The sequence below is a fragment of the Polyodon spathula genome, chromosome 4 (assembly GCF_017654505.1).
Source record: "Polyodon spathula isolate WHYD16114869_AA chromosome 4, ASM1765450v1, whole genome shotgun sequence".
NCBI lineage: Eukaryota > Metazoa > Chordata > Actinopteri > Acipenseriformes > Polyodontidae > Polyodon > Polyodon spathula.
Genome location: NC_054537.1, coordinates 2,762,081 through 2,788,921, shown reverse-complemented (window position 1 = coordinate 2,788,921; position 26,841 = coordinate 2,762,081). Strand labels below are relative to the sequence as shown.

General features: G+C 43.2%; 1 protein-coding gene across 4 annotated transcripts in view; it reads right to left on the bottom strand.

The window, feature by feature from the left end:
• Nucleotides 1–26,841, bottom strand: part of LOC121314057 (dipeptidyl aminopeptidase-like protein 6) — a 277,540-nt gene that overhangs the window by 86,812 nt on the left and 163,887 nt on the right. For all 4 annotated transcript variants that reach the window (XM_041246865.1, XM_041246867.1, XM_041246863.1 and 1 more), the window contains exons 2-3: nucleotides 15,220–15,334; nucleotides 13,035–13,130 (exon numbers count right to left, since the gene is read on the bottom strand). In XM_041246865.1, the coding sequence (XP_041102799.1) occupies nucleotides 13,035–13,130; nucleotides 15,220–15,334 (211 nt within the window). The remainder of the gene's footprint in view (nucleotides 1–13,034; nucleotides 13,131–15,219; nucleotides 15,335–26,841) is intronic.

Here is a 26,841-nt window from a genome sequence, read left to right as displayed (position 1 = left end):
GCCATGCAATGCCTTTTAAACCTGTTTTACTCTGAAAAGAATAATATTTTAAACAGCACGTGTAAAATAAGCAGCGTATGTGAAAATAAATTGGGCCTGACGCTCCTGACAAGTGCTGAATAAATGGACTGCAAAGGGTTAAACACAGCATAGTCCCAGAAAGTGCCCAGCATATGGAAAAGCATGCAAAAAATGTGGCAACAAATAATAATTTTGCTAGTTGCTGTAAGTCACAAACACAGCAAAGTCAAGCACATGCTGTTGAACAAGGGATTGATGAATTCTATGTGGATGTTCTAACAGAAGACAAAAACAATGAGAGAGAATTGATGCTTCCGTTGCAAGTGACTGGCATTTTTGTTTCATTTAAGTTCTGGAAAGGACTACAGAAGTCTAGACCAAAACTTCATGAAGACAAAGTGAAAGTAACTGGATATGCTGACTCAGAGATAGCAGTAAAAGGAAAATGTATCGCTAATATCACATAAAGAACAAGGTGTACAGGTTGTCATTCGTGCTGGTGCCAAAGATGTACAGGCAATACTTGGTTTGTCTGCATGTGAAAAAATTGACCCAGTGAAGAGAGTGTTCGTGGTTGAAAGTCAAAGTGACACTAACTATAAAGCAATAATGCAGGAGAACAGTGATCTGTTTAATGGACTTGGTTGCCTTCCAGGTGAACTAGGGAGAATGGAGAGCATGGATGTAATCAAAAAGATAGATGAACCAACAGAGTGGGTGAGCTCACTTGTAACTGTCGAACGGAAAGCTACGAATATGCTTGGATCCCAAGGACCTGAATCGTGCAATAAAGAGAGAACATTTTAAACTTCCAACACAAGAAGAAATCATGGTACAATTTGCTAATGCAAAATGCTTCAGCAAATTGGATGCTTCTTCAGGATTTTGGCAGCTGAGACTGGATGAAGCCAGCTCCAAATTGTGCACGTTCAACCCTCCACATGAAAGATACAGATTCCTAAGACTACCATTTGGAATTGCTTCAGAGCCTGAAGTGTATCAAAAAAACATTCACATGATCTCTGGACATAGTGAAGGTGTTGACACGTCAATGGGTGAGATCTAAAGCGGAACATGACGCCAGACTAAAGGAAGTGCTTGATGCGACAAGAAGAGCAGACTTGAAAATTAATAAAAAGTAGTGTTTACCTGGAGTTACTGACTTTTGTAGGGGGCATTATCAGCAGTGAAGACATATGGCCTGACAAGGTGAATGTATCAGCCATTGAGAACATGCCACATCCACAGTGCAAAAAGGATTTTCAGAGATTCATGGGCATGGTCATTTACATGGGAAAATTCATACCCAGTCTTTAGGAAAGAATATCTCCACCCAGACAACCTACTGAGAAAAACACTGAATGGAGTTGGAACCATGAAGAGGAGACAGTCTGGCAAGAATTGAAGAAACTGCTGACAGGGGATTGTCACAGAGACGGCTGAAGTGGGCGGCATCAGAACCAGGAAGGAATAAAATACACAAAGTCAGAACGGACGATGTGAAATGATGAAGACGCTTGCTTCCGCCGGTTTATTGTAAATAAAAGGTTTAAACAAACAGAAGACAGGACACGGCACTTCACGCCACAATAAATAGACACACAAAATGGACAATACTAGACAAACAAGGTGTGCAGATAGACAGACGAACAAGTATCGTGCTGGTCCCACCAGCATGCAATAGCAATTGATATTTTAACTCTTCTTCTCTCTCTCCCGTTCTCCACTCACCGAACACCCAACCGCGAGTATGTGAAAAAGTGCATCTATATATACTGTTGTGCTGGGATTCAATTACTAATTAATTATTCACTTGAATCCCAGCACGTGGATTAATTACGTGCAACCTCGTGCTTACATTTTAACTACTTTAAATGTACGTGAAGTGCTGAGCAATCCTCTTGCCTAAATACAAATATACATTTCTAAACACACGTGAAACACAGACCCGTTTTTAACCCGTGTACCAATGACTATACACCAACATTTAACACATCACACGCAACAAATAGCAGAAAATAAACACAGGGGCGGTGTGGCAAAGTGGCTAGTGGAGGGGAACAGGTATAGCGGTGATGCGATGCAGGAGTGACAGGCAGACAACAGTTTCCAGTGAAAAGGTGCTTTTATTTATAATCCAGGTCTGGTGACCGTTAAATAATAAATCCCCGGCTATACACAACAATGTGTAAAGCACGGGGATAGCAAAAACACAGGCACAGTCCCGAACAAAAACGAACACACGGTCACCAGTCCTGGGTGAGTGCAGACGTGCTTGTGGTGGGTGAAGACACTGTATTTCGTGACGGTTCCGTGCAGTGGTGATCCGGATTGTGCTGACCCTGGTCGACAGCTCCGGACAGGTGAGTTAACTGTCTGGTGGTGCAAAACGCAGACAATTACAAAACAAACACAACAAAACACAACACGTAATTCTCTGCAACAACGAGAGCTCCTCTCTCGATCCTTCTCTCTCCGAACATTTACCCAAACGAAGGAAAAGACCAGCGTTACCCTGGCCCCTATATGTAATCCCGCATGATATCGAGATAAACGGTTGCAGCTGCCTTATTACTTGCAGCTGCCTCTCGTTTACCTTTCAAATCAATACGGTCTTACAACAGAGTCTCGCTTCTTTCCAGGCTGACCCACTTCCCTGACCCGGAAACGAACTGTCAGGCCAGCCCTTCCAGATACTTCTCCTCCCGTTCTTTAGCGCCCTCACAGGTTGGGAGGAAGATTTATCACCAGAACTCATCTTTCCGTCACATATCCCACCGCTCAGAGTGGAGCCGAAGGAACACTCGGCTAAATCTACCTTTCCCATTACTCCCCCCTCCCGGGAAAAATAATCCGCATTTTGGTGGTCTTTCCCCGCACGGTGTACCATGTGGTACATGAAGGGCTGCAATGCCAGATACCACCGAGTTATCCGGGCATTGCTGTCCTTCATTGTGCTTAACCACTTGAGTGGGGCGTGGTCTGTGACCAGATCGAATGAGTGTCCCAGCAGGTAGTATCGTAAAGAGTGAGTAGCCCATTTAATGGCCAAACACTCTTTTTCGACTACGGAGTAGTTGCGTTCCCGAGGTAACATTTTTTTACTGAGGTATAATATCGGGTGTTCTACTCCAGCTACTTTTTGGGACAAGACTGCACCCAAACCTACATTCGATGCGTCGGTGTGGAGGATGAATCTCTTGGTGAAATCTGGTGTGATAAGAGTGGGGGCCTGGCAAAGTGTACGCTTAATAGTATCAAACGCTCCCTGACACTCAGCTGACCATTTAATTAAATTTGGAGCACTCTTTTTGGTGAGGTCGACTAACGGGTTAACCACTGTGGCGTACTCGGGGATGAAGCGGCGGTAATAACCGGCTAAGCCCAGTAGTGACCTCACCTGAGTCTTGGTTTTGGGGATCGCTGCATCAACCAAAGCCTGGATTTTGGTGACTACAGGTCTCACCCTTCCATTCCCCATTAAAAATCCCAAATATTGAGTCTCTGTTTTGGCAAACGCACATTTCCTCAAGTTAGCTGTCAGCCGGGCTGCCCTTAGAGACTGAAGAACGGCTGCAACCCTAGCCAAATGCTCTCGCCAGGTGGAGCTGTAAATCACCACGTCATCAATATACGCTGCTGCATATTCATGATGTGGGCGTAAAACCTGGTCCATCAGTCTCTGAAAGGCAGCGGGCGCACCATGTAGCCCAAACGGCATGGTTTTAAAGTGGAACAGCCCTTCTGGTGTTGAAAATGCGGTTTTCTCTCTGGAGCTGCGGGTTAAAGGGATTTGCCAGTATCCCTTCGTCAGGTCCAGAGTGGAAATAAACCTCGCTTTTCCCAGTCTGTCTAAAAGTTCGTCGACCCGAGGCATGGGATATGCATCGAACTTAGCAATAGCGTTCACCTTTCTGAAATCCACACAGAAGCGGTTGGTGCCGTCTTTCTTAGCCACTATGACGATCGGACTGCACCACTCGCTCCTGGAAGGCTCAATCACCCCAAGCTCGAGCATGTCCCATACCTCTTTGCGAACGCCACTTCGTCGACTTTCCGGGATCCGGTACGGTCTCTCTCGCACTGTGACACCTGGTGGAGAGATAATGTCATATTCAACTAAGTTTGTCCTGCCGGGCACGTCAGAAAAAACATCGCTGAACTCCTCAATAAGCTTACGCAGCTCTCTTTGCTGATCCGGAACCAATTGTTCCCCCATAGAAATCGCTCTTGTGCTCGGGGTCTCTGAACAGGGACCTAAATCATCCTCCATATTGCCTGGGGCTATAAATAAGACCTCCCTTGCCTGCCAGGGCTTTAACAAATTGACATGATAAATTTCACGTTCATTTCGGCGATCGGGCTGTCTAATTTCATAATTTACTTTCCCTATAGCCCGAATCACCTCATACGGCCCCTGCCATTTAGCACACAGTTTCGATTCAGATGAGGGAAGTAGCAGCATTACCTTGTCCCCTGGTCGAAAGGTTCGAATCCGTGCATTTTTGTTGTAATGCTGCTGTTGTCGGTGCTGAGCCGATCTGAGGTTGTCTTGGGCCAAACGACCGACCAAATCCAGGCGATCTCGTAGTAGGAGCACATACTTCACTACATTTTTAGACGAGCCTTTGTGCTCCTCCCACCCCTCCCTCAGCAGGTCGAGAATGCCGCGAGGCTGCCGGCCGTACAGGAGCTCAAAGGGGGAGAACCCCGTTGAACTCTGCGGCACTTCTCTCACCGCAAAAAGGAGGTAGGGAAGAAGCGATGCCCAATGTTTCTGCTCCTGTGTTACAAATCGCCTCAGCATCGACTTTAAGGTCTGATTAAAACGTTCAACCAAACCGTCCGATTGTGGATGATAAACGGACGTCCTGATGGGACGTATTTTTAATATTTTGTACACCTGCTGTAACGTATTGGACAAAAAATTGGTTCCGTGATCCGTCAAAATCTCCTTGGGGATCCCTACTCTAGCCATAATCTGCGCTAACTCGGTGGCTATTGCAGCTGCACTAGTGGACCTCAATGGAACTGCCTCTGGGTATCGCGTTGCATAATCCACCACTACTAATATATGCGTATACCCAGAGTCAGAAGGTAGCAACGGGCCCATTATGTCCATTGCAATGCGCTCGAACGGAGTGGAAATAATCGGCAGTGGGACCAAAGGAGCGGGGCGCACTCGACCTGGCGCTACTCGCTGGCAGTCTGGGCATGTGGCTACATATTTCGACACATCAGTATGAAGACCGAGCCAATAGAATCGAGCCAATATTCGCTCCCTCGTCTTCTCGGCTCCGAGGTGCCCCGCAAAAGGGATATCATGCGCCAGCCTCATGACCTCGGTCCGACAAGACGGGGGAACCAATAATTGTGTTACAGGCTGTCCTGTGCCCGCGGCTAGGTTTACCCTATATAGTAATTGCCCCTTTATACTGAAATGTGGATATACTAGCGGCCCAGCGCCATCAACATCCTTACCTTCAATGGACCGGACCTGCCCCCAAGCGTGCACCAGTGACGGGTCGTTCTTTTGGCCCCACACTAGGTCCGCGCTTGAGTACCACGGGTCCGGTATATTGAGAGGGGCTGGAATAACCTCTGCCCTAGTCGGCCCAGTAACCTCGCTCTCTCGGTCGCACTGCGTTCCCACTCCCTTCGACTGGCGTTTGTTACCATTACAGCACTCTCCCACCAGACCCCAGCCTTGTCTCAAAGACGCTCCCTCCCATTTCGCGGTCCGTCTCTCCTTATTTGTTTTTCTAGGACGGAAAAGAGGGGAAAACATTTCAGGATGAAAAGGAAACACATCACCAATCCGTTCCTTTTTCCCTTTTTCTGCCACGTTTACGTGTGTGGCTGAGACTGCCATTATTTGCACCAATTCTTTGAATTTTGGCCAGTCTCGGCCCAGAATAACTGGGTGCGGCAACCTTTCCGCCACCCCGACTACAAGGTGACGTTTTATCGGTCCTACCGATAAATATACTTTTAGGGTGGGGTATGCCGCCGTGTCTCCATGGATACAGGAGATGGCCACCTGACCTTGTGGCCGCCACGACATACCGCCCAAGAGAGCTGTCCTGATCAAGGTTTGCTCACACCCTGTGTCCACTAATGCGTGGGTTTTCACATTCCCTAAAACCACGTCAATCAGACAGGGCCCCTCCCAACCGTTTTCCCCCTGCTTACCCGTTCCAGGTGTCCAGTTGCATGCAGCCACGTCACACTCCATAGCAGCGGGGCATGACCTGGCCCTATGTCCTGGCTGGTTACACCTAAAACAGAGTGGAGGGACAGAGGGGGCATAGGTTAAATATCTGTCCCGCTGCTGGTAGGGCAACGGGGCAGGGGCAACACCTCTACCCCAGCTGGGGGCCATCCTCGGTCTCCATGGGGGGGAGGCAAGGGGGCCCAACGGGGTCGGCGGTCTGGGAGGTCTGGGTGCCGGGAACGAGGGTGATGGTGGTGGTGTTGGAGGAGAGGGAGGGAGAGGTTGGTTCCTGAGCAGGGCAGGGGCTGACAGGATCCCGACCCGGGCTGACGTCAAAGAGTCCTCAAAATCTTCGGCCAATTTGACCGCCTCCTCCAGGGTGTCAGGGTTGTGGCGCCGTACCCACGCCTGAGTTTCGGCGCCGACCACATGGCAGAATTGTTCCACCACAATGGCTTCCCCCATTTGTTGAGCGGTCTTCTTCTCTGGGGTCAGCCAATGGACCATGTGGTCGCACAACCGCTGTGCCACCACCCTGGGGCGTGTCTCCGGGGCTCTCCGGTACTCGCGGAACCGCGTCCGGTGGGTCTCCGCGGTGATGTTGAGACGACGGAGGATAGCCTGCTTGACTAGGTCATAGTCAGTGGCGTACTGGTCACTCAGGGCTTGGTAAGCTGCCTGCGCTTCCCCGATCAGGCAAGGTCCTAGCTGGCTTGCCCAGAACTCCCGAGGCCATCCCGCCGCGGTTGCCAGCCGCTCGAACGCCACCAAAAATGCCTCCGGATCATCCTCCGCCGTCATTTTCATGGCCCGTGCCTTCGGGGCCGACATCAATGATGTTCCGGTAGGGGTCGCTCCTGCAGCAACGATCAGCCCTACCCGTTCAATGAGCGCCGTATAGCGCTCCTCCCTCCGTCTCTCCTCTGCATCCCGTCTGGTCTCCAGTGCCTGCAGCAACTCCGCCAGCGCGTTGCGGTCCATAGTCCCGTGTTCTGACACCACGTGTGGCAAAGTGGCTAGTGGAGGGGAACAGGTAAAACGGTGATGCGATGCAGGAGTGACAGGCAGACAACAGTTTCCAGTGAAAAGGTGCTTTTATTTATAATCCAGGTCTGGTGACCGTTAAATAATAAATCCCCGGCTATACACAACAATGTGTAAAGCACGGGGATAGCAATAACACAGGCACAGTCCCGAACAAAAACGAACACACGGTCACCAGTCCTGGGTGAGTGCAGACGTGCTTGTGGTGGGTGAAGACACTGTATTTCGTGACGGTTCCGTGCAGTGGTGATCCGGATTGTGCTGACCCTGGTCGACAGCTCCGGATAGGTGAGTTAACTGTCTGGTGGTGCAAAACGCAGACAATTACAAAACAAACACAACAAAACACAACACGTAATTCTCTGCAACAACGAGAGCTCCTCTCTCGATCCTTCTCTCTCCGAACATTAACCCAAACGAAGGAAAAGACCAGCGTTACCCTGGCCCCTATATGTAATCCCGCATGATATCGAGATAAACGGTTGCAGCTGCCTTATTACTTGCAGCTGCCTCTCGTTTACCTTTCAAATCAATACGGTCTTACAACAGAGTCGCGCTTCCATCCAGGCTGACCCACTTCCCTGACCCGGAAACGAACTGTCAGGCCAGCCCTTCCAGATACTTCTCCTCCCGTTCTTTAGCGCCCTCACAGGTTGGGAGGAAGATTTATCACCAGAACTCATCTTTCCGTCACAGGGGCGGTCACTTCAAAGCACACATGGCCTCAATGGCAACCTCCCCCCTTAAAAGCCCAAAAGTCCAGCACAAAGTCCTGGGCCAGGACCAGAGGCTTCAAGGGGCACCCAGGTTGTAAGGCTGTCAGCAGCAATGCTGCCACCCTGCTGTCATACTCCTGCCAGGGTAGTCCTGGCAGTGGAAAGGCTGCTTGGGGGGTGGTCTCCTGACCTCCCTCCTTCTTCGGAGCCGGCAGCTCCCCTGGGTGGGGCTCCAACCACAGTACTTCTAGCAGTGAAGAAACTGCAGTGGGAGTAGGTCTCCTGACCTCCTCTACGATCTACGGTAGCGAAACTGCTGCTGGAGTTGGTGGTCTCCAGACCTCCTCCCCCTTTTTTGTGGCCGGCAGCTTCACCTGGTGGGGTTCTGGCCACAGTACTTCCTGCTGCGATGCGGAGCAACAAGCAGCCCCGGCGATGCGGAGCGGCAGGCAACCCCAGGCGATGCCGAGCGGCGGGCAACCCCAGGCGATGCCGAGCGGCGGGCAACCCCAGGCGATGCCGAGCGGCGGGCAACCCCAGGCGATGCCGAGCGGCGGGCAACCCCAGGCGATGCGGAGGCATCCTTGGGCGAAGCGTGGCAGGCATCCTTGGGCGAAGCGAGGCAGGCATCCTTGGGCGAAGCGTGGCAGGCATCCTTGGGCGAAGCGTGGCAGGCATCCTTGGGCGAAGCGAGGCAGGGAGTCAGGACAAGCTGGGGTGCGGGTGTTGGCCCTCGTCTTGGCCACTGCGGCCGGGCGGTTCTTCCCAGTGCTTCCCTCAGCAGCCTATACAAGGGCTGCTGAGGACCGCCAGCACCAAGTCCTGGTACTCTTTCTTGTACAGGGAAAGGCAGCTCCTGCTTTTCTCTCCCTGATGGTGATGGAGGCAGAGGCAGCTCCAGCTCCTCTCCTCGTGAGGGTGGGGGAAGTGATACCAGCAGGCATTCATCCTCTGCTAGTGGGTAAAGTGATACCAGCAGGCATTCATCCTCTGCTGGTGGAAAGGGGCCCAGCAGGAATTCACCCTCTGCTGGTGGGGGAAGTGATACCAGCAGGCATGAACCCTCTGCTGGTGGACAGGGATCCAGCAGGCATTCACCCTCTGCTGGTGGACAGGGACCCAGCAGGCATTCACCCTCTGCTGGTGGACAGGGACCCAGCAGGCATTCACCCTCTGCTGGTGGACAGGGACCCAGCAGGCATTCACCCTCTGCTGGTGGACAGGGACCCAGCAGGCATTCACCCTCTGCTGGTGGACAGGGACCCAGCAGGCATTCACCCTCTGCTGGTGGAAGAGGCAGAGGCAGCTCCTGCTGCTCTTGCACCTGCCGGTGGAGGTGGTGGAGGCAGAGGCAGCTCCTGCTGCTCTGCACCTGACGGTGGAGGTGGTGGAGGCAGAGGCAGCTCCTGCTGCTCTGCACCTGACGGTGGAAGTGGCGTGTAGTCTCCTGGTGATGGAGGTGAGATACCCTTGTTACAGGGGACTGGTGCGGCTCTCCTTCACTTGCAGGGGACTGGTGCGTCGATCCCTCATTTGCAGGGAACTGGTGTGGCTCTCCCTCACTTGCAGGGGACTGGTGCGGCTCTGGAAACAGCGGTGGGACCTCTCCCTCTGGCGCTGGAGATGGCAGCAACGGCTCCTCTCCCTCTGGCGCTGGAGATGGCTCCTCTCCCTCTGGAGGCAACACCAGCAGGCATTCTTCCCCTGCTGGTGGAGACTTGGGTGGTGGACACTCTGTGGTCCTCTTCCCCTTTCCCCCTTCTCTGCCTCCTCACCAGTTCCTCCTCTCCCTTTTGGTAGGGGCCGCGGAAGGGACAGTTAGCGAACAGATGGTCCTGGTCGCAGAGGAAGCACCCCGGCGATGGCTTGTTAAATCGCCGGGGATGTCTGGCTCTTAGGCGGCACTCCTCCTCCCTGTCCTTCACCTCTTTATTCTCCTTCCATCCCATTTTTTCTTTTTTTTGTAATCCAATTTTTTTTTTATTTAATTATTTTTTTTAAAACCAAAAACACCTCTCCTGGTCTGACGCTTCGAGGCGCTGTTATCCCACACAGGACACCACGTGTCACAGAGACGGCTGAAGTGGGAGGCGTCAGAACCAGGAAGGAATGAAATACACAAAGACAGAACAGATGATGTGAAATGATGAAGATGCTTGCTTGCGCCGGTTTATTGTAAATAAAAGGTTTAAACAAACAGAAGACAGGACACGGCACTTCACGCCACAATAAATAGACACACAAAATGGCCAATACTAGACAAACATGTCTTCCACTCACCGAACACCCAACCGTGAGTATGTGAAAAAGTGCATCTATATATACTGTTGTGCTGGGATTCAATTACTAATTAATTATTCACTTGAATCCCAGCACGTGAATTAATTATGCGCAACCTCGTGTTCACTTTTTAACTACTTTAAATGTACGTGAAGTGATGTACAATCCCGTGCCTAAATACAAATATACATTTTAAACACTCGTGTTACAGACCCGTTTACATCCCGTGTACCAATGACTATACACCAACATTTAACAAACCACATGCAACATAACAGATAATATACACAGGGGCGGGCACTTTGTCACAGGGATCCAGTGTTAAAATGTTATGACCCAGCCAAACCAATCAAAATCTCATCAGACGCATCTCACTATGGTTTAGGAGCCATGCTTGTGCAGAAATATGAAGATCGCTGGCAGCCAGTAGCATATGCTTCCCGTTCTCTGACTGGGGCGAAGACAAGATATGAGCAAATTGAAAAACAGCTTTTTGAGCATTTCATTTGTATGTGAGAGATTCCATCAGTATGTATCTGGACAAACTGTTAGTGTGGAAACTGATCATAAACTTCTAATTGCTCTTTTTCAGAAGCTTTTGAATGACTGTCCACTTAGAATCTAGAGAATGATGATCAGGCTACAGAGGTATGCACTGGATGTAGCATACATGTATACTGCAGATACCTTGTCAAGAGCGGTGGATCTAAATGCGCAAGCAAAGGGGAAGACTGCAGAAGAGATACAAGTATATGTTGATATGTTCATTACATGCTTGCCAGTAGCTGACAAAAAGATGCAGGTGATTTGAGCTGAGACTGAGAAAGATGAAACACTGAAAAACCTGAAGACTACAATACTGCAAGGCTGGCCAAACGTCACACAGGACTATATTCAAGATGTACGTGAATACTGGAACTGCCAAGCAGAACTATCGGTAGTAGAGGGGTTGTGTACAAAGGCAACAAAATTGCTTGAGAAAATAAAGGCTGAAAAGTACAAGAAAAGAACATGTGAAGTCATGTACTGGCCCAGAATAAATCAAGAAATAGAACAAGAGGTTACTATGTGTGCGTCATGCCTGAAATACAGATCAAGCAACCCAGCTGAACCTTTGAATCCTCACCCCGTACCACATCGACCATACCAGAAGGTAGGCACAGACCTATTCATGTGTCAAGGAAAGGATTTTCTGATTGTTACTGATTGTTACTCTCTCTACCTTGAAGTGTGTAGGTTAAGCAGTACTACCAGCATGAAATCCATTTTTTCTAGACATGGTGTACCCACTGAGGTATTCAGTGACAAAGGACCACAGTTTGCAAGTGATGAATTCAAGAGATTTGCCAAGGACTGGGATTTTGTCCATACCATTTCAAGTCCACATTTTCCTCAATCAAACATACTAGTGGAAAAGTCTGTGCAATCAGTAAAAAAAGAATGATGCAAAAGTCAAAAGATAGTGGAAGTGACTTTACAATAGTCTCCTTGTGTATCGAAGTACATCGCTAGAGGGTGGACTATCACCTGCTCAGTTGCTCATGGGCAGAAGAATAAGGTCCAACCTTCCAATGAAAGAAGAGCTTCTCAAAACAGAACAGGGGAAGACAGTGAGAAAATACAAAGAGCAACAGAAATTAAAACAAACACATGAAAGAGGCGATCAGGTGAGACTGAAGAACAAAACAACAAACACCTGGACACAGAGAGGCACTGTCATCGAGCAAGGACATCTGAGATCATACACCATTCAGACTGAACAAGGTGCAGTACTCTGTCGAACTCGCCATAACATCATCAATGAAAACCAAACTGTGCTGGAAGTTACTAGTGAAGATGCTGTAGTCACAGAAGAATCAGCAACATCTACCATAAAACCAAACAAGACTGATGTAATCAGAAGATCAAGTCATTAAGTGAAGCATCCAGAAAGACTGATAGAGACTTGCTAAAACAAATAAACAAAATAGTGAAGGACACGAAAGGTAAAGGTTCATGGTGAGAGTGATGTGCTTGTAACCTCTCCTCCCAAGCTAAGGAATGTAAATAGGTTAAGCCCGTTTATTCTTCATGTTAAGATATGGTCAAGTGGACTAGAGAATGTCTGCAAAAAGTAATATATGTTGTTAGTTGAGACAAGGGTAAAGTAGTTTCATTTAAAAAATAAAAAGGGAAGATGTATTGATATGTGGTCATATATAGATGAGCCCTTGTGCCTTAATATAAAAGGAAGTGGTAATTGTTAGATAGTCCCTGGAACAGGAAGCTGACTTACAAACATGGCTGACCTGTAACACTTTTCTGAAGTTGACTAAATAAAAACAAGTTCTATTTCATTTCATTGAATCTTTACTGAACCCAACAACATAACGTAACAGTTAAAAGCTCTAAAAGCAGGAATGCACAGGAGCCTGGCTCTTTTGCATTGCGGTTAAGACACTCGCTTGTGGTGAGCCGGTTCACGCCCATCCTCCGCCCGGTTACAAAACCATGTAACATAGCTGGAGAAAAATCTGAAAAATGTTTTACACCTAATTTAAAATGCATACATTGTAACATTGCCCATCTCATCTACTCCCCCACCAATTAAAAGACTGTCACCTCCAGGATGATCATTTCAGTGCTCAAGCTGGACCTGACATATATCTGATTGTAATTTAGCAAAATGCGTGAATGTGTATGAAATGCAGTACTGATATTGTCAGCTATGCTCCCACAAGTATTTCACTTTTTTATGCAAATTAGGACATGTGACTTACTAGTGATCCACTTGGCTTCCGGGTCACGGATCTTGAATCTGCTAAAGACATCCTCCAAAGCCACCTTCCCCTTGCGTGCCAGATTGTCATCCACGCCTGCAAATAAAACAAAGTAATATTAATTCCTAATAGTATGTTGTAATGAAGCACTGAATGAAATGTTATATAAGACAAAGATTCATAAAACACTGCTGTTTTCTGCTGATAATGAAAAAAGTGTGTCCGACCAATAGTGGCAGATAATAAGATACACTCATGAGATGTTTTATAATTCAACATCAGCCATGATGGAACTCAATACAAAACTAACTACTCCCACATATATAATAAGCAAGGCAAATATCACACAATTCATATCTGTTTTCTACAGCTGGCTGGATGCCATTCTTTGATTCAACTAGTGCTTGTGGAAAACAAAGCAAACACTCCTTTTTAAAAAGCATTAGCACATCACTAATTTTAAAGACCTAAATACATCAAAATATAATTTTAAAGCTGAGGGAACACAAAGCCTTTTTCAGGAACAGTTGCTTGAAATCTGGTTCCAGCAGACCGGGAGACCTAGTTTGAGGCAACTGCTGTATCAAATCCCAAGTCTCCCCTGGTGTGCCGTGCAGTGGCCTGAAACCTAGTCTCATGAAACCATTCCGAGCCACAAAGTGGATAGGTATTTGCTCAGCTTTTCATTCCTCAGGACTGTCTTGCATGACAGTATCTCGAGAGAACTGTGATTTTCAAACAAGAAATATATTGCTCCTGTTAATCTCTATGTACAACAATTACCTTCTTGTTATAGAATTTTTTTTCTTGATTCATGAAAAACTTGCACACATTTCTGGATTAAGAATATGCCACATATTATTTTGACAATAAAAGAATGTTACTATTGAATGGTTTACCGATTTGCTTTCATGTAAGTGCTTCGTTGTTTGAGAAGTATGAGGGTTCACTGTTCTTCTGGTTGCCTTTCTGGACATCTTGTTAATTATTTTTGTAATATACTAGTTTATTACCAAAGAAACGGCAAAGAAATACCTGTTCACACTACCTAAATAATGTACATCGACACTTGATGAAAATGTAATACAATCAAATCATGTTTTCAACATGTGTTGATGGTGCAGGGCTATATATGCATAGGCTATTGGGTAAATGCATACCACTTAGGAAAACAATGTTCTTTACTTTCATCTTACTTCCTGACAAACAACACAGGAAATAAAACGACGCAGAATGAAAGACAAACAGCTGCTGACAGGGAGCAGTTTCTTAATTGGCATTGACAACAACAATGACATTACCATGTGTCACAAATGGAATAATCAGGAAAACCAATCCGCTCAGAAATGCTGCTGCTCCTCCCTGCGTCATCCACCTGGGCTGTGCGGAGAAGCTGTCCCCTGCGGGCAGGCAGCTTTCTGTAACCCTGAGTCACCCTCGGCAAGGCTCCATTTCGTTTTAACATTTGCATAATTGTGAACAGATATGATTTCATCACCCTGTTCAATTCTTTTGGATTTCCAATCCTTCTTAAACCAAAATATAACATTTTCAAAGCCTGCAAACTCATTTATAGTAATGTTGTCTGTCTACTACACTTACTGACATAGGCATGGGCCTGAAGCTTACTAAGACATACGTAATCGTGTAATGCACATTTCTGATTAGATGTCATACAATACTTAACTACCCCTGTACAGTATTATTTTTTAAATCCAGCCTCACAAACCAGAATTCTTCATATGTAGTATATTATGAGTTGCCGGACAGGGGGGACAGGAATTGGAATCTAGTTACATAAATAAAGTAGCTTCTCTCATTTAAAAAATGCTTGGCCATTACAGGATTAAAATAAGGATTAAAACACCTGCTGCAAAGCTGTAGTCATTCAGCACATGGAATATTTGAATATTAAACAGCGATGGCGACAGCGATATCAAGAAGTATGTTTTCTATGCTTAAGCACTTGCTGAAATGACTTGTGGCAGATTCAATATTTAAAAACTCCCAAGGTTACCTACACCTCTGACTATCAGTGAAGCTGTTGTATTTGTGCATGACCAGATGTATATATTTTCTGGCGCATCGCATATTGAATGTCTAGCCTCACAATGTGGTCATTTTTATTGTTACCAAGTGTGAAGAAAAATGCAACATTAAAATGCATGGCACTTGCTTACACTACCTGGTGTTAGAAGAATGACAGAGGTGACAATCAGGGAACAGATGACCAGAATAACAAGCAGGGCGATTGCAATTCCTTTCCAGTTCCTCTGCGGTGGATTGCTGCCCACCAGCTCCTGCAGGGCAAACATGTCAATCAGGTTATTCAAGGACAAACCAGAAATCACTAAACATTCAAGGGCAACAGTAATCAGCAGCAAATAAAAGCTACAGTGACTGAGTGCTTGCACAATGTAAAGGGGATGATAACCAGGGCTTTACAATGCATTCTCTTACCTCTTGGCAGTTTAAGCGACACTTGTGATATCATTTGTTAAATTCTTCGTTCATAGTTTTTTTAATTGTACTTTATTTGGGGATCTACAGTGCCACACCGTAGCAAAGTTTGTTTCCACTCTTCCTGTGGTAAATGTCATTTTCCATTGTTTATCCAAAGTTTATGAGTTTGAAAAGGGTACCAGGAAGAGCAGTTCAAGTTTTCTAAAGTAAAACTATAAAGAAGGACTCTAGTTGATATTAAAACTGATAAAGATATGGTATTATATATTACATTATATACATATAGTTCGTGGGGTGTGGGGTGAGGGGGTGTGTTTGGGATGTGTTGGTGGTGTGGGGGGGGTGGTGTTTGGTTTTGTTTTGGGGGGGGAGGTGGTTTTGTGGGTTTGAGGTAGAGTTGTGGTGGGTGGGTTTGGGGGAGAGTGTGTGGTGGGGGGTGTAGGGGGTGGAGGAGGTGGGGAGGTGAGGGTGTTTTGTTTGTTTTTTGGGGGGGTGGTTGTGTGGTTTTTACTATTACTATATATATATATATATATATATATATATATATATATATATATATATATATATATATATATAGTAAATAAAAAGTTTCTTGACATGGGTAGTCAGCACTCCAAAACGAAGCTAGGTGTTTTGTTTCGTTTTGTTTATTTTGTTTATTCTTTTAATAAAAATAGTGCATCAGAGCTTTTAACCTCCAGTTTTGTGTCTTGGGTCATTTTTAAAAGGGCAACGAACCAAAGCGAGGGACCACTCAGTTACAATATATATACATTAGAAAACAACTGGACCATTGCTAATGGTAATAAGAGTAAATAATGGGATTTGAAACCTTTTAATAAGTACAGCACACTCCTAGAATCAGCTGATTCAAAGAGCTGCTAAAGTCGCATTTTTATAACTGTGGTACACAAACAGCCCTCCTATAATTAGCTACACAGTGGCTGTATTTAGATACAACACTGTTTAGATCATCTGAGAGCTGTCACATTATTCCAGTGCTATCCTAGCTACCTCCTGGTAATTACTCCACATTTTAATGAGACAACACACATCTGTGAAAAATATACAATTGCTTCTATGCTGTTATAACCATGAATAGGCCAAAGTGCATCATACAGCAAGACTAAGAAAAACTATATCAAGTACAGTTACTAAAGCGTTCAATGCATGTGCTTTCAGAGAACTCGGTCTTGAAATATTCCATCCTAATTGAACGCAACTACAATCTTCACTAGTTCCATGCTAACAGCAGAACAACCGCTGTAGTAGGCTTTCCATTGTAAAGCACATTAAAAGAGATCCTTCATCAAAGAAAACTGCTTGGGCCTGTGTAGGTTCTTTGGGGTTAATCAAGCATATCACAACCAATCACACAGGCAATTAACGCTTAGAAGCAACAGCAAACCTACAGATATAACATTATTTACTGTAGAAGCCACACACTTTGTATATTAAAAGGAGTGAGCAGATTTGATCAAGTAAATTGGTAAATCATACACCTGCTGTGACATGGAAGACTGCGACTGGTTGTTGCAGGAACAAATGTGTGTCCCGGGAAATAAAAACTCCCTCAATTTCAGATTCAGGTCATTCTGCTTAATCTTACCATCAGTGCATTTTGTATAATTAAACATGTGGTGGGTAAACTCGATAACCCACAGACATTTTAGTTTTTAAAAAAAGCATTAGGTTGTTAAAATGAAGCAGGTATACGTTATCTCAGCATGGGACATTTTGCAGCAAAAAAATAACTCAATGCATTGGATTACAGGCCGATTGCAGGTGTAGAAGTCTGTGAGAAGGACAAATGAGTCTGATGACCGTGAAAACAGAGGCTAGAAGAATAAGGCTGAAACACTGGTATCCTAAACCTAAGTATGTGTTTCTCGAGGGATAGATATGGAACCCAAAGACTTAGGGTATCATTAGGCTATTAACATGGGCGTTCAAGTTCCACCGAGACTGTCAAATTGGGTCAAAGTGGTCTCCACAGACTCATCTATGAGACAAAGAGAGAATGAAAAATGGAGCATTGCATTGTGTGTGAAAAATTGTGCTATTCACTTACTACTCAAAAAAATTGGCAATGGCTTAAAAACAGACACATCAAAATAAAAATAATAATACAATGATTACAAAGCCCATACAATGATTACACAGCCCATACAATGATTACACAGCAATACAACAATTACACAGCCTGTACAATGATTACATAGGCCATACAATGATTGCACAGCACTACAACGATTACACAGCCTGTACAACGATTACACAGCCCATACAATGATTACACAGCAATACAATGATTACACAGCAATGCAATGATTACACAGCAATACAATGATTGCATAGCCCATACAATGATTACACCACCCATACAATGATTACACAGCAATACAATGATTACACAGCCCATACAATGATTACACAGCCCATACAATGATTACACAGCAATACAATGATTACACAGCCCATACAATGATTACACAGCCCATACAATGATTGCACAGCAATACAATGATATACAGCCTATACAATGATTACACAGCCCATACAATGATTACACAGCCAATACAATGATTACACAGCCCATACAATGATTACACAGCAATACAATGATTACACAGCCCATACAATGATTGCACAGCAATACAATGATTACACAGCCCATACAATGATTACACAGCCCATACAATGATTACACAGCAATACAATGATTACACAGCCCATACAATGATTACACAGCCCATACAATGATTACACAGCAATACAATGATTACACAGCCCATACAATGATTACACAGCAATACAATGATTACACAGCCCATACAATGATTACACAGCCCATACAATGATTACACAGCAATACAATGATTACACAGCCCATACAATGATTGCACAGCAATACAATGATTACACAGCAATACAATGATTACACAGCCCATACAATGATTGCACAGCAATACAATGATTACACAGCAATACAATGATTACACAGCCCATACAATGATTACACAGCAATACAATGACTACACAGCCTGTACAATGATTACACAGCCCATACAATGATTGCACAGCAATACAATGATTACACAGCAATACAATGATTACACAGCCCATACAATGATTACACAGCAATACAATGATTACACAGCCTATACAATGATTACACAGCAATACAATGATTGCACAGCAATACAATGATTACACAGCCCATACAATGATTACACAGCAATACAATGATTACACAGCCCATACAATGATTACACAGCCCATACAATGATTGCACAGCAATACAATGATTCTAGCCTATACAGCCTGTACAATGACTACACAGCCCATACAATGATTGCACAGCCAACACATGATTACACAGCAATACAATGATTACACAGCCCATACAATGACTGCACAGCAATACAATGACTACACAGCCCATACAATGATTGCACAGCAATACAATGACTACACAGCCCATACAATGATTACACAGCCATACAATGATTACACAGCCCATACAATGATTGCACAGCAATACAATGACTACACAGCCCATACAATGATTGCACAGCAATACAATGACTACACAGCCCATACAATGATTACACAGCAATACAATACAACAATTTGCCTATTCTGGGCAAGGGCTTTTAACAGCAGTAAAAAGCATTCAAACTGCATGGTCACATGCAATTTATCAACAAGCCCTATACAATGATGCTGACACCAAGAGCTGAATACAATGACTTCACAAGCAGAAATAGCTGCTTACAAGTCAGAAGACATGAACCTTGCACAGGTTGTGTGTTCACCACATGTAATATCACTCATCAAACAAACAGAACAGTCTCTGCTGGCATATTAAACCCCATGAGGCCTGCTCTGTGTGAATAACTCAGACAGTCTTGGGACTATGCTAATCTATTGTGGTAGTCTATAAATACGATTGAAATAAACAACATTAAGCTATCGACAAACAGGGAATTATCTAGTGCCAAGCAAATAATAAGCAGACATATATTCTATTTTTATATATGCATGTGTAACAGAGAAGAGGCTGGGCATGAACCTGTGACCCCACACATGGCAAGCGAGCACTTTAACCTCAATGCAAAAGAGCAGGGCTCATCTACATTCGTGGTTTTAGAGCTTTTAAGCTCCTCTCATCTCAGCGACAGGGGACAGATTCCATAACAGCAGTGCATCACATAGCACTGCCCGGTACACACAGTGGCTCCAGAAATAAGGTCCAATCATGTACAAAAAAATACAAGGATTAATCAATTGACTGGAATACATGAAGTACATTATCTTTTATTGATAATTCATTAATGATAACAGAATGAATGTAATTATGAGAAACTGAACCACAACCCTACAATGTTGAGCAGGCCCCTCCTGTAGCATGGGTAACGATTTAAGCAAGACGGATGTCACTGGACCCTTCCCAAGTTCAAAAAGTCTCTGAAAATCAATTGGCACTTGATGGGTAATGTGGCGGAGTGTCCCGCCCCTTTATGTTTATTTCTGTTGTCTGTAGTGTGCTTAGTGTTCGTGTTTATGTATAAAATACATGGGATATAAATATGGGTTGCGAGCATACATGTTTAAAATGTATATTTTTGTATTTAGGCATGAGGATTGCACAGCACTTCATGTGCAAGTAAAACAAAATAATATGTGAGTACAGGGAATTGCACTTTTATTAATTCACGTGCAGTTGTACCGAGACTCCAATTGAATGACTGATTAGCAATCGAGTCTCGGTACAGCTGCATAAAAGCTGCATGTTTTCACTCACTCGGGGTTGTGTGTTCGGTGACTGGAGAATGGGACTGGAGACGGAGGTAAGAGTAATAATTGTAATAATAATCGTAATCGTTAAAATATCTGCTCACCGTGTTTTGTCTGTATAGTCCTTTTTGTTTGTCTTTTTTGGGGTTTTGAGAGCAATTGTTACAGCGTGCTGGGAGTGCCAGCATGGTACTTGTTTGTCTGTTCATCCACTGTCTTGTTTAGTGTTGTCCGTTTTGTTTACCTTTTTATTATGGCCTCAAGTGCTGTGTCCTGTTTTGTGTATTTTGGTGAAAACTGTTTGTTTATTATTTGCAATAAAACTCTGGATGCCGTAGAGTCACAGATTCATGCATTCCTAATTGTTTGGAGTCTGCATTTCTGGTCTGACGTCACCCCTACAAAGCCATCCTGTTGACAGGTTCCATGGGTATGGTATAACAAGTTAGGAAAACATTGTCCACACAGTGCAACTGTGTAAGAGATGTCCTGCCAATTAACACAGATGGAATCTAAACAAGAAGCTAGAAAAACAGAAAGCTAACTAAAGCTAAAAAAAAGAAAAATAATTTCCCCTGTGCATTTACTGATCTGGATTTAATGGCTTAAAATGATAACAAATCTGGAAGAGCAGAAGATAATGAAATATGTAATGTTGAATAATCCGTCAAATTCTCTTCACGCAAATTAAGTATATTTATCAAAGGGTATATCAACGTGGAATCTCTATAGGGGTAGTAAAACGCCACTGTCAACTGCAACTCACTTCTTATTGGGGAGATTGTTTATTAATTTGCTGGCCTTGTAGTGTTTTGTCCTTTATTCATATTTGAGCAGTAGTTTACCATCTAAGTTATGGTTTGATCAAATGCACAGCTACAGTGGAGAGGAATGTGCTTTTTTGCTTGACAGTGATGCACATGGCATGTTAACACTAGAACCGCCATGCGGGTCATTGTAACCCATTTTGCACTTAAAATGTTAATTACTCTTCCATTGTAAGTTGTATGTGTATGACTTTTCCTAAATATATGAGTTAAATATCCTGACGGTGTTTGATAGCCAGAATCGCAAAAATGATGAAGCTATAAACAGTTCTACCTAGAACCAACACGCGGGTCAATGTGACCCATGCATTACAATACTTTTTTTTAAATAACATAAGATATTCTATTATTTTTGTAAATGCAGTAAACAAGACACTCCCTGCTGCTAGTACACGTTTTTTATTTTTATTTCAAGCCTTTGTTTGTAGACTGACTACAAGACAGAGATTGCTATGATTGTGGATTTGTCAAGATGCCAACTCAGTGAAAGCCTAGTTGCTTATTTTTCAATTTACCTGGGAGACAACAATCCTTCATTTTGTTCCACAAATGCAACTGGGAATATATCAGAAGGAAATATTTAATCTTGAAAGTAGTCATTTTGATTGGAATACGGCAAGCTGCACTCAGATGCATACAGCAAACTGAAATGACAGGAGAACAACTTATGTGCCTAATATGAAATGTATTTTATATATTCTTTTTTTATATTACTTTTAGCACATTTCGGTTTTACAGGTTTGTATGTACCAGTTTAGGCCCATCTTGCTTATTTGGTTGTTAGTAGCTTATTGATCCCAGAATCTCATCAAGCAGCTTCTTGAAGGATCCCAGGGTGTCAGCTTCAATAACATTACTGGGGAGCTGGTTCCAGACCCTCACAATTATCTATGTAAAAAAGTGCCTCCTATTTTCTGTTCTGAATGCCCATATTATGAGGATGTCATTTAGTGTATAATTTATAAAGCACTCATCATCATCATCATCTACAATAATCCAACGCTGGAAACAATGATAACATGTCATCTCCAATCTGTAAGCTACTTGAGGGGGATTTCTAAGCTCTATTCTGAGCTGAGATAATTATGGCACACATTGAGTTCTAAAGTAAGTAAAATGGAAATTTCCCTGATGTCACGCTGGCTTATGTAAATCAGTGCAATATGTACTACGAATATTTGTGTTTAATTAACATGCTAATAAGCATGCAATGGGCTTTAAATACTGCAATGTCTTATCAGGACCAATCAGGAACGAATGTCACTCTCTTGAACATGACAATTTGACATCACACTAATGTGTATGTGTGTGTGTGTGGGCAGGTATTACCATCAGTGTGCGGACAAAATTTGAGAAAATGTCCACCCAAGATAGTAACTCCTGAAAAAACAACGTTGTGGGGACGTCCCCACTTTGTAAAAACACCTTTTTAACTAAATATGCCTTAAAAAAAAAAAAAAAGTACCACATATTTAGTTTGTTGTCGGCTCACCCTGTGTGGAGTTTTGTGTGACTGGAGTTAGAAATAGTAAATAAAAATATAGTGAGAGTCAATGAGAAAGTCCCACAAATATAGAAATGGAAACATGTGTGTGTGTGTGTGTGTGTGTGTGTCTGTATGTCTGTGTGTATATGTGTGTGTGCGTGTGTATGTATTTGTGTGTGTGTGGGTGCGTGAGTGTGTCTGTATTAGTGTGTGTGTATTTGTGAGTGTGTGTGTGTGTGTCTGTGTGTCTGTGTGTATTTGTGTGTGTGTATTTGTGAGTGTGTGTGTGTGTCTGTGTGTATTTACAGTACTTTCGTACCAACTTTCATTCTTGTGGTGATCCTTGACCCAACCGAGTTTAGAACAGGCACTCTACATATCCTGTATTAATATATGGTGATGTGTATTTCACAAGCTTGTATAATTCAGTAGTACAAGTATCTTTATACTATAAATGATTATGTTTGCAATGTCTTCATACAGGATGCATGATTAATAAAAAGGCTGTGTTAATTGTAGCTTGGCATCAAGCCATGGTTGCTGTTCTTATATATACAGTGGCTTGCAAAAGTATTCAGACCCCTGACCAATTCTCTCATATTACTGAATTACAAATGGTACATTGAAATTTCAATCTGTTCGATATTTTATTTTAAAACACTTAAACTCAAAATCAATTATTGTAAGGTGACATTGGTTTTATGTTGGGAAATATTTTTAAGAAAAATAAAAAACTGAAATATCTTGCTTGCATAAGTATTCAACCCCCACACATTAATATTTGGTAGAGCCACCTTTCGCTGCAATAACAGCTTTAAGTCTTTTGGGGTAAGTATGTACCAGATTTGCACAGTGTCGGAGTGATTTTGGCCCATTCTTCTTGGCAGATTTGCTCCAGGTTGTTCAGATTGGTTGGACGATGCTTGTGGACTGCAATTTTCAAATAGTGCCACAGATTCTCAATGGGATTGAGATCAGGACATTGACTGGGCCACTGTAGGACATTCACCTTTTTGTTCTTGAGCCACTCCAATGTTGCTTTGGCCTTGTGCTTGGGATCATTGTCCTGCTAAAAGGTGAATTTCCTTCCAAGCTTCACTTTTTTAGTGGACTGAAGCAGATTGTCTTGCAGTATTTTCCTGTATTTTGCTCCATCCATTCTTTCTTCAATTGTAACAAGATGCCCAGTCTCTGCTGATGAGAAGCATCCCCGCAGCATGATGCTGCCACCACCATACTTCACTGTAGGGATGGTGTGTCTTGAGGCATGGGCAGTGTTAGGTTTGCGCCACACATAGCGCTTTGAGTTTTGGCTTAGAGTTTTTAAAGCTCTATCTTGGTCTCATCTTCCTGATTATTGATCCAACTGTGCTCACTGGGATATCCAAACACTTGGATATTATTTTGTACCCTTTCCCTAATCTACGCATTAGTATTACTTTATCTCTAACTTCTGTAGAATGCTCTTTGGTCTTAATTTTCCTTCAGATTCACAGCCTTACCAATGATCCTTCAACAGTGGGGTTTTTATCCAAAAAATGTGACAGCAACTTTAATGGTTCACAGGTGGAGGCCAATGGTAAGGTAATTGTGTCCTCGTTTGGGCAATTTCTTTCATCCATGCAAACTGGGAGCTTCCACAGCACAGGGGTTGAATACTTATGCAAGCAAGATATTTCAGTTTTTTATTTTTCTTAAAAATATTTCCCAACATAAAACGAATGTCACCTTACAATAATTGATTCTGAGTTTCAGTGTTTAAAAATAAAATATGAAACAGAACGAAATTTCAATGTACCATTTGTAATTCAGTAATATGAGAGAATTGGTCAGGGGTCTGAATACTTTTGCAAGCCACTGTGTGTATATGTGTGTGTGTGTGTGTGGTGTGTGTGTGTGTGTGTGTATGTATATATATATATATATATATATATATATATATATATATATATATATATATATATATAGATATATATATATATATATATACGATAATATATATATATATTTCGTAAAGGTCCAACCTTAGCAGTCTCGGTAGCTTGGTCACATTTTGTTCCTTTCATCAGGAGATGGATTATAAGATAGTAACAGAACAGCAAAGTCTGACCAATACTTGTAGTTGGGGTCACATCATCACACACAATAATATAGTGAAGACAGACAAGAGATATGCCCATATCACTCGGTGCAAACATGTCACTGCCTGTTTTTAAAGACATATAAAACAAGGGTTTAAATGGCATGCTCATTTGCAAAGTAATATTGTGTACTTACATGCCCAAAGCATGACTTTCACATGATCCAAGGAACCAAATAATTCAGTCTTCTGGAAATAGCTAATGAAGGGACTTAGGTGCTCATAAGCTCTTGCATGTAATTAAAAGTTCATAAGAAGTACTGCAGTTGAAATGACAGTAGCTAAGTTATCAGTAGTAAAAGGTGATGGAAATTGAGAAGCATGTATGTTTAGAATAACAGAAGTTTAGAAAATGAAGTTCCAGACCTGTTTTTTTAACATTTGGTGAACAATCAGGGTACTCTTCTAGTTATTAAAATGGCTACAGCCCGTGTGATGTTGTATTTTGTGTTTCTCTTACTTGCCCTACACAATGACCTGCTTGTTTAGAAAACATGTACAGTACATAGCAGCCTTGTGCCATGAGTATACTGTATCTTCACCACTGAAGTAATGCATGTTTTATCAGAGTCTTCAGCATAATCATGAGCACGTATCTGTAATGCAGCTGCACAATACTCTAAACTAAACTCTAATGCAAAGCAATGTAAAGGCAAAGGTTCTGTCAATGGGGGTAACTATCTACTGTATTATCAGCAGACACAAGATGGCATTTCACCATCACAGCTAATATAAACTTGAATGTAACCCTTTCAGACCTGTATTTTTTTTTGTCGAAATTAGGTTATATACTTAAAAAAGGAACTCCTTTACTGAGTATACATGAGAACCGCACAACCTCAGACTGGGACCCAGGAGTCCCGTGAGGTTCCAACATAATTCCCGACGGCATGTGTTAACATACAGCGCTAAGATAGGGACTGAAAGGGTTCAACAAAATGTATCAATTACATTTTTACAACCACACCAAACTGTGCAGTAATTCATTTTTGGCATTTGGTATTTGATTGTTGGCAATGTATTTTCCATCCTCCCTGCAATGAATTAAAGCTTTCTTCTGATCTTGGCATGTACAAAGATAGTCATTTTCTAATCAGTTTTCTCTCAAGTTATAGATCATTCAACTGTTCAACAGATGGCAAGAGAGGCAGATTTAAAGTGCATGTGGTGTTAATTGGGTGCTGCTCTATGGACAATTGCTGTGGTATAAAGTCATATCAAACCAAAAGTTGTAATTAAATCTCAGGCTAGCTCAACAGCTGCTGGTGTCAGCTGCTCCACAGTGTATGAATTGGTGATTTTTTATTGCTGCGTGTTATTCAGTCAAAGCGTATCCAAAGCCTCTTTTTAATAACAACAAGACTAAACTAAATTTACCAATAATGGCATCTGGAACATTATAACCAGTGTCTTGTCCTATACGTCCACAGGGACAGTCTGAATCTCTTTAGAGGGTCAGTTTGTGCATTTATTTGTGCTATACAGAAGTACTGCACCACTGCACAACCAATAGCCCAACAGAATGCATCTGTGCACAGAATGGTTTGACATGAAAATGGCCTAGTCTCTTAGAAAAACCCGAACTGCACAATTAAATATTTATGAAACATAAGCTAATGGTTGCAGTTCATGTTCACAGTGTAGCAGTTAATGTCTTAAAAGGTTCTAAATCAATCCTTTGCTTTGCCTTCCCTTTCAGTGTCTTTCCTTCAGAGAGAACCGCTGGCCTGCAATACAAAAGATAACTATTCAGTGCATTCCACAAAGAATAAGCTGACAATATTGATTTAATACAACATATAGCTGGCATTTTACAAAGAACAATTTGCAGTTCACAAAAAACAAGATGAGTATCCTCTTTTGCTTGGCAGGTATTCTTTGCAGAACACTGATTTGTAACCCAGAACATCAACCGCTGTGGTATGTTGGAATGATGAAGTACGTGTCCCAAAACCTGCACAGTTACAGAAAAAAAATACTTCTCTCAATTCTTTTCACTCCTTAAAGTTAGGTATGTGAAATCGGTACATCACCACGCTACGACAATCCCTAATTGGGTAGGTACCCAACAACAGGCAAAAACTAGCC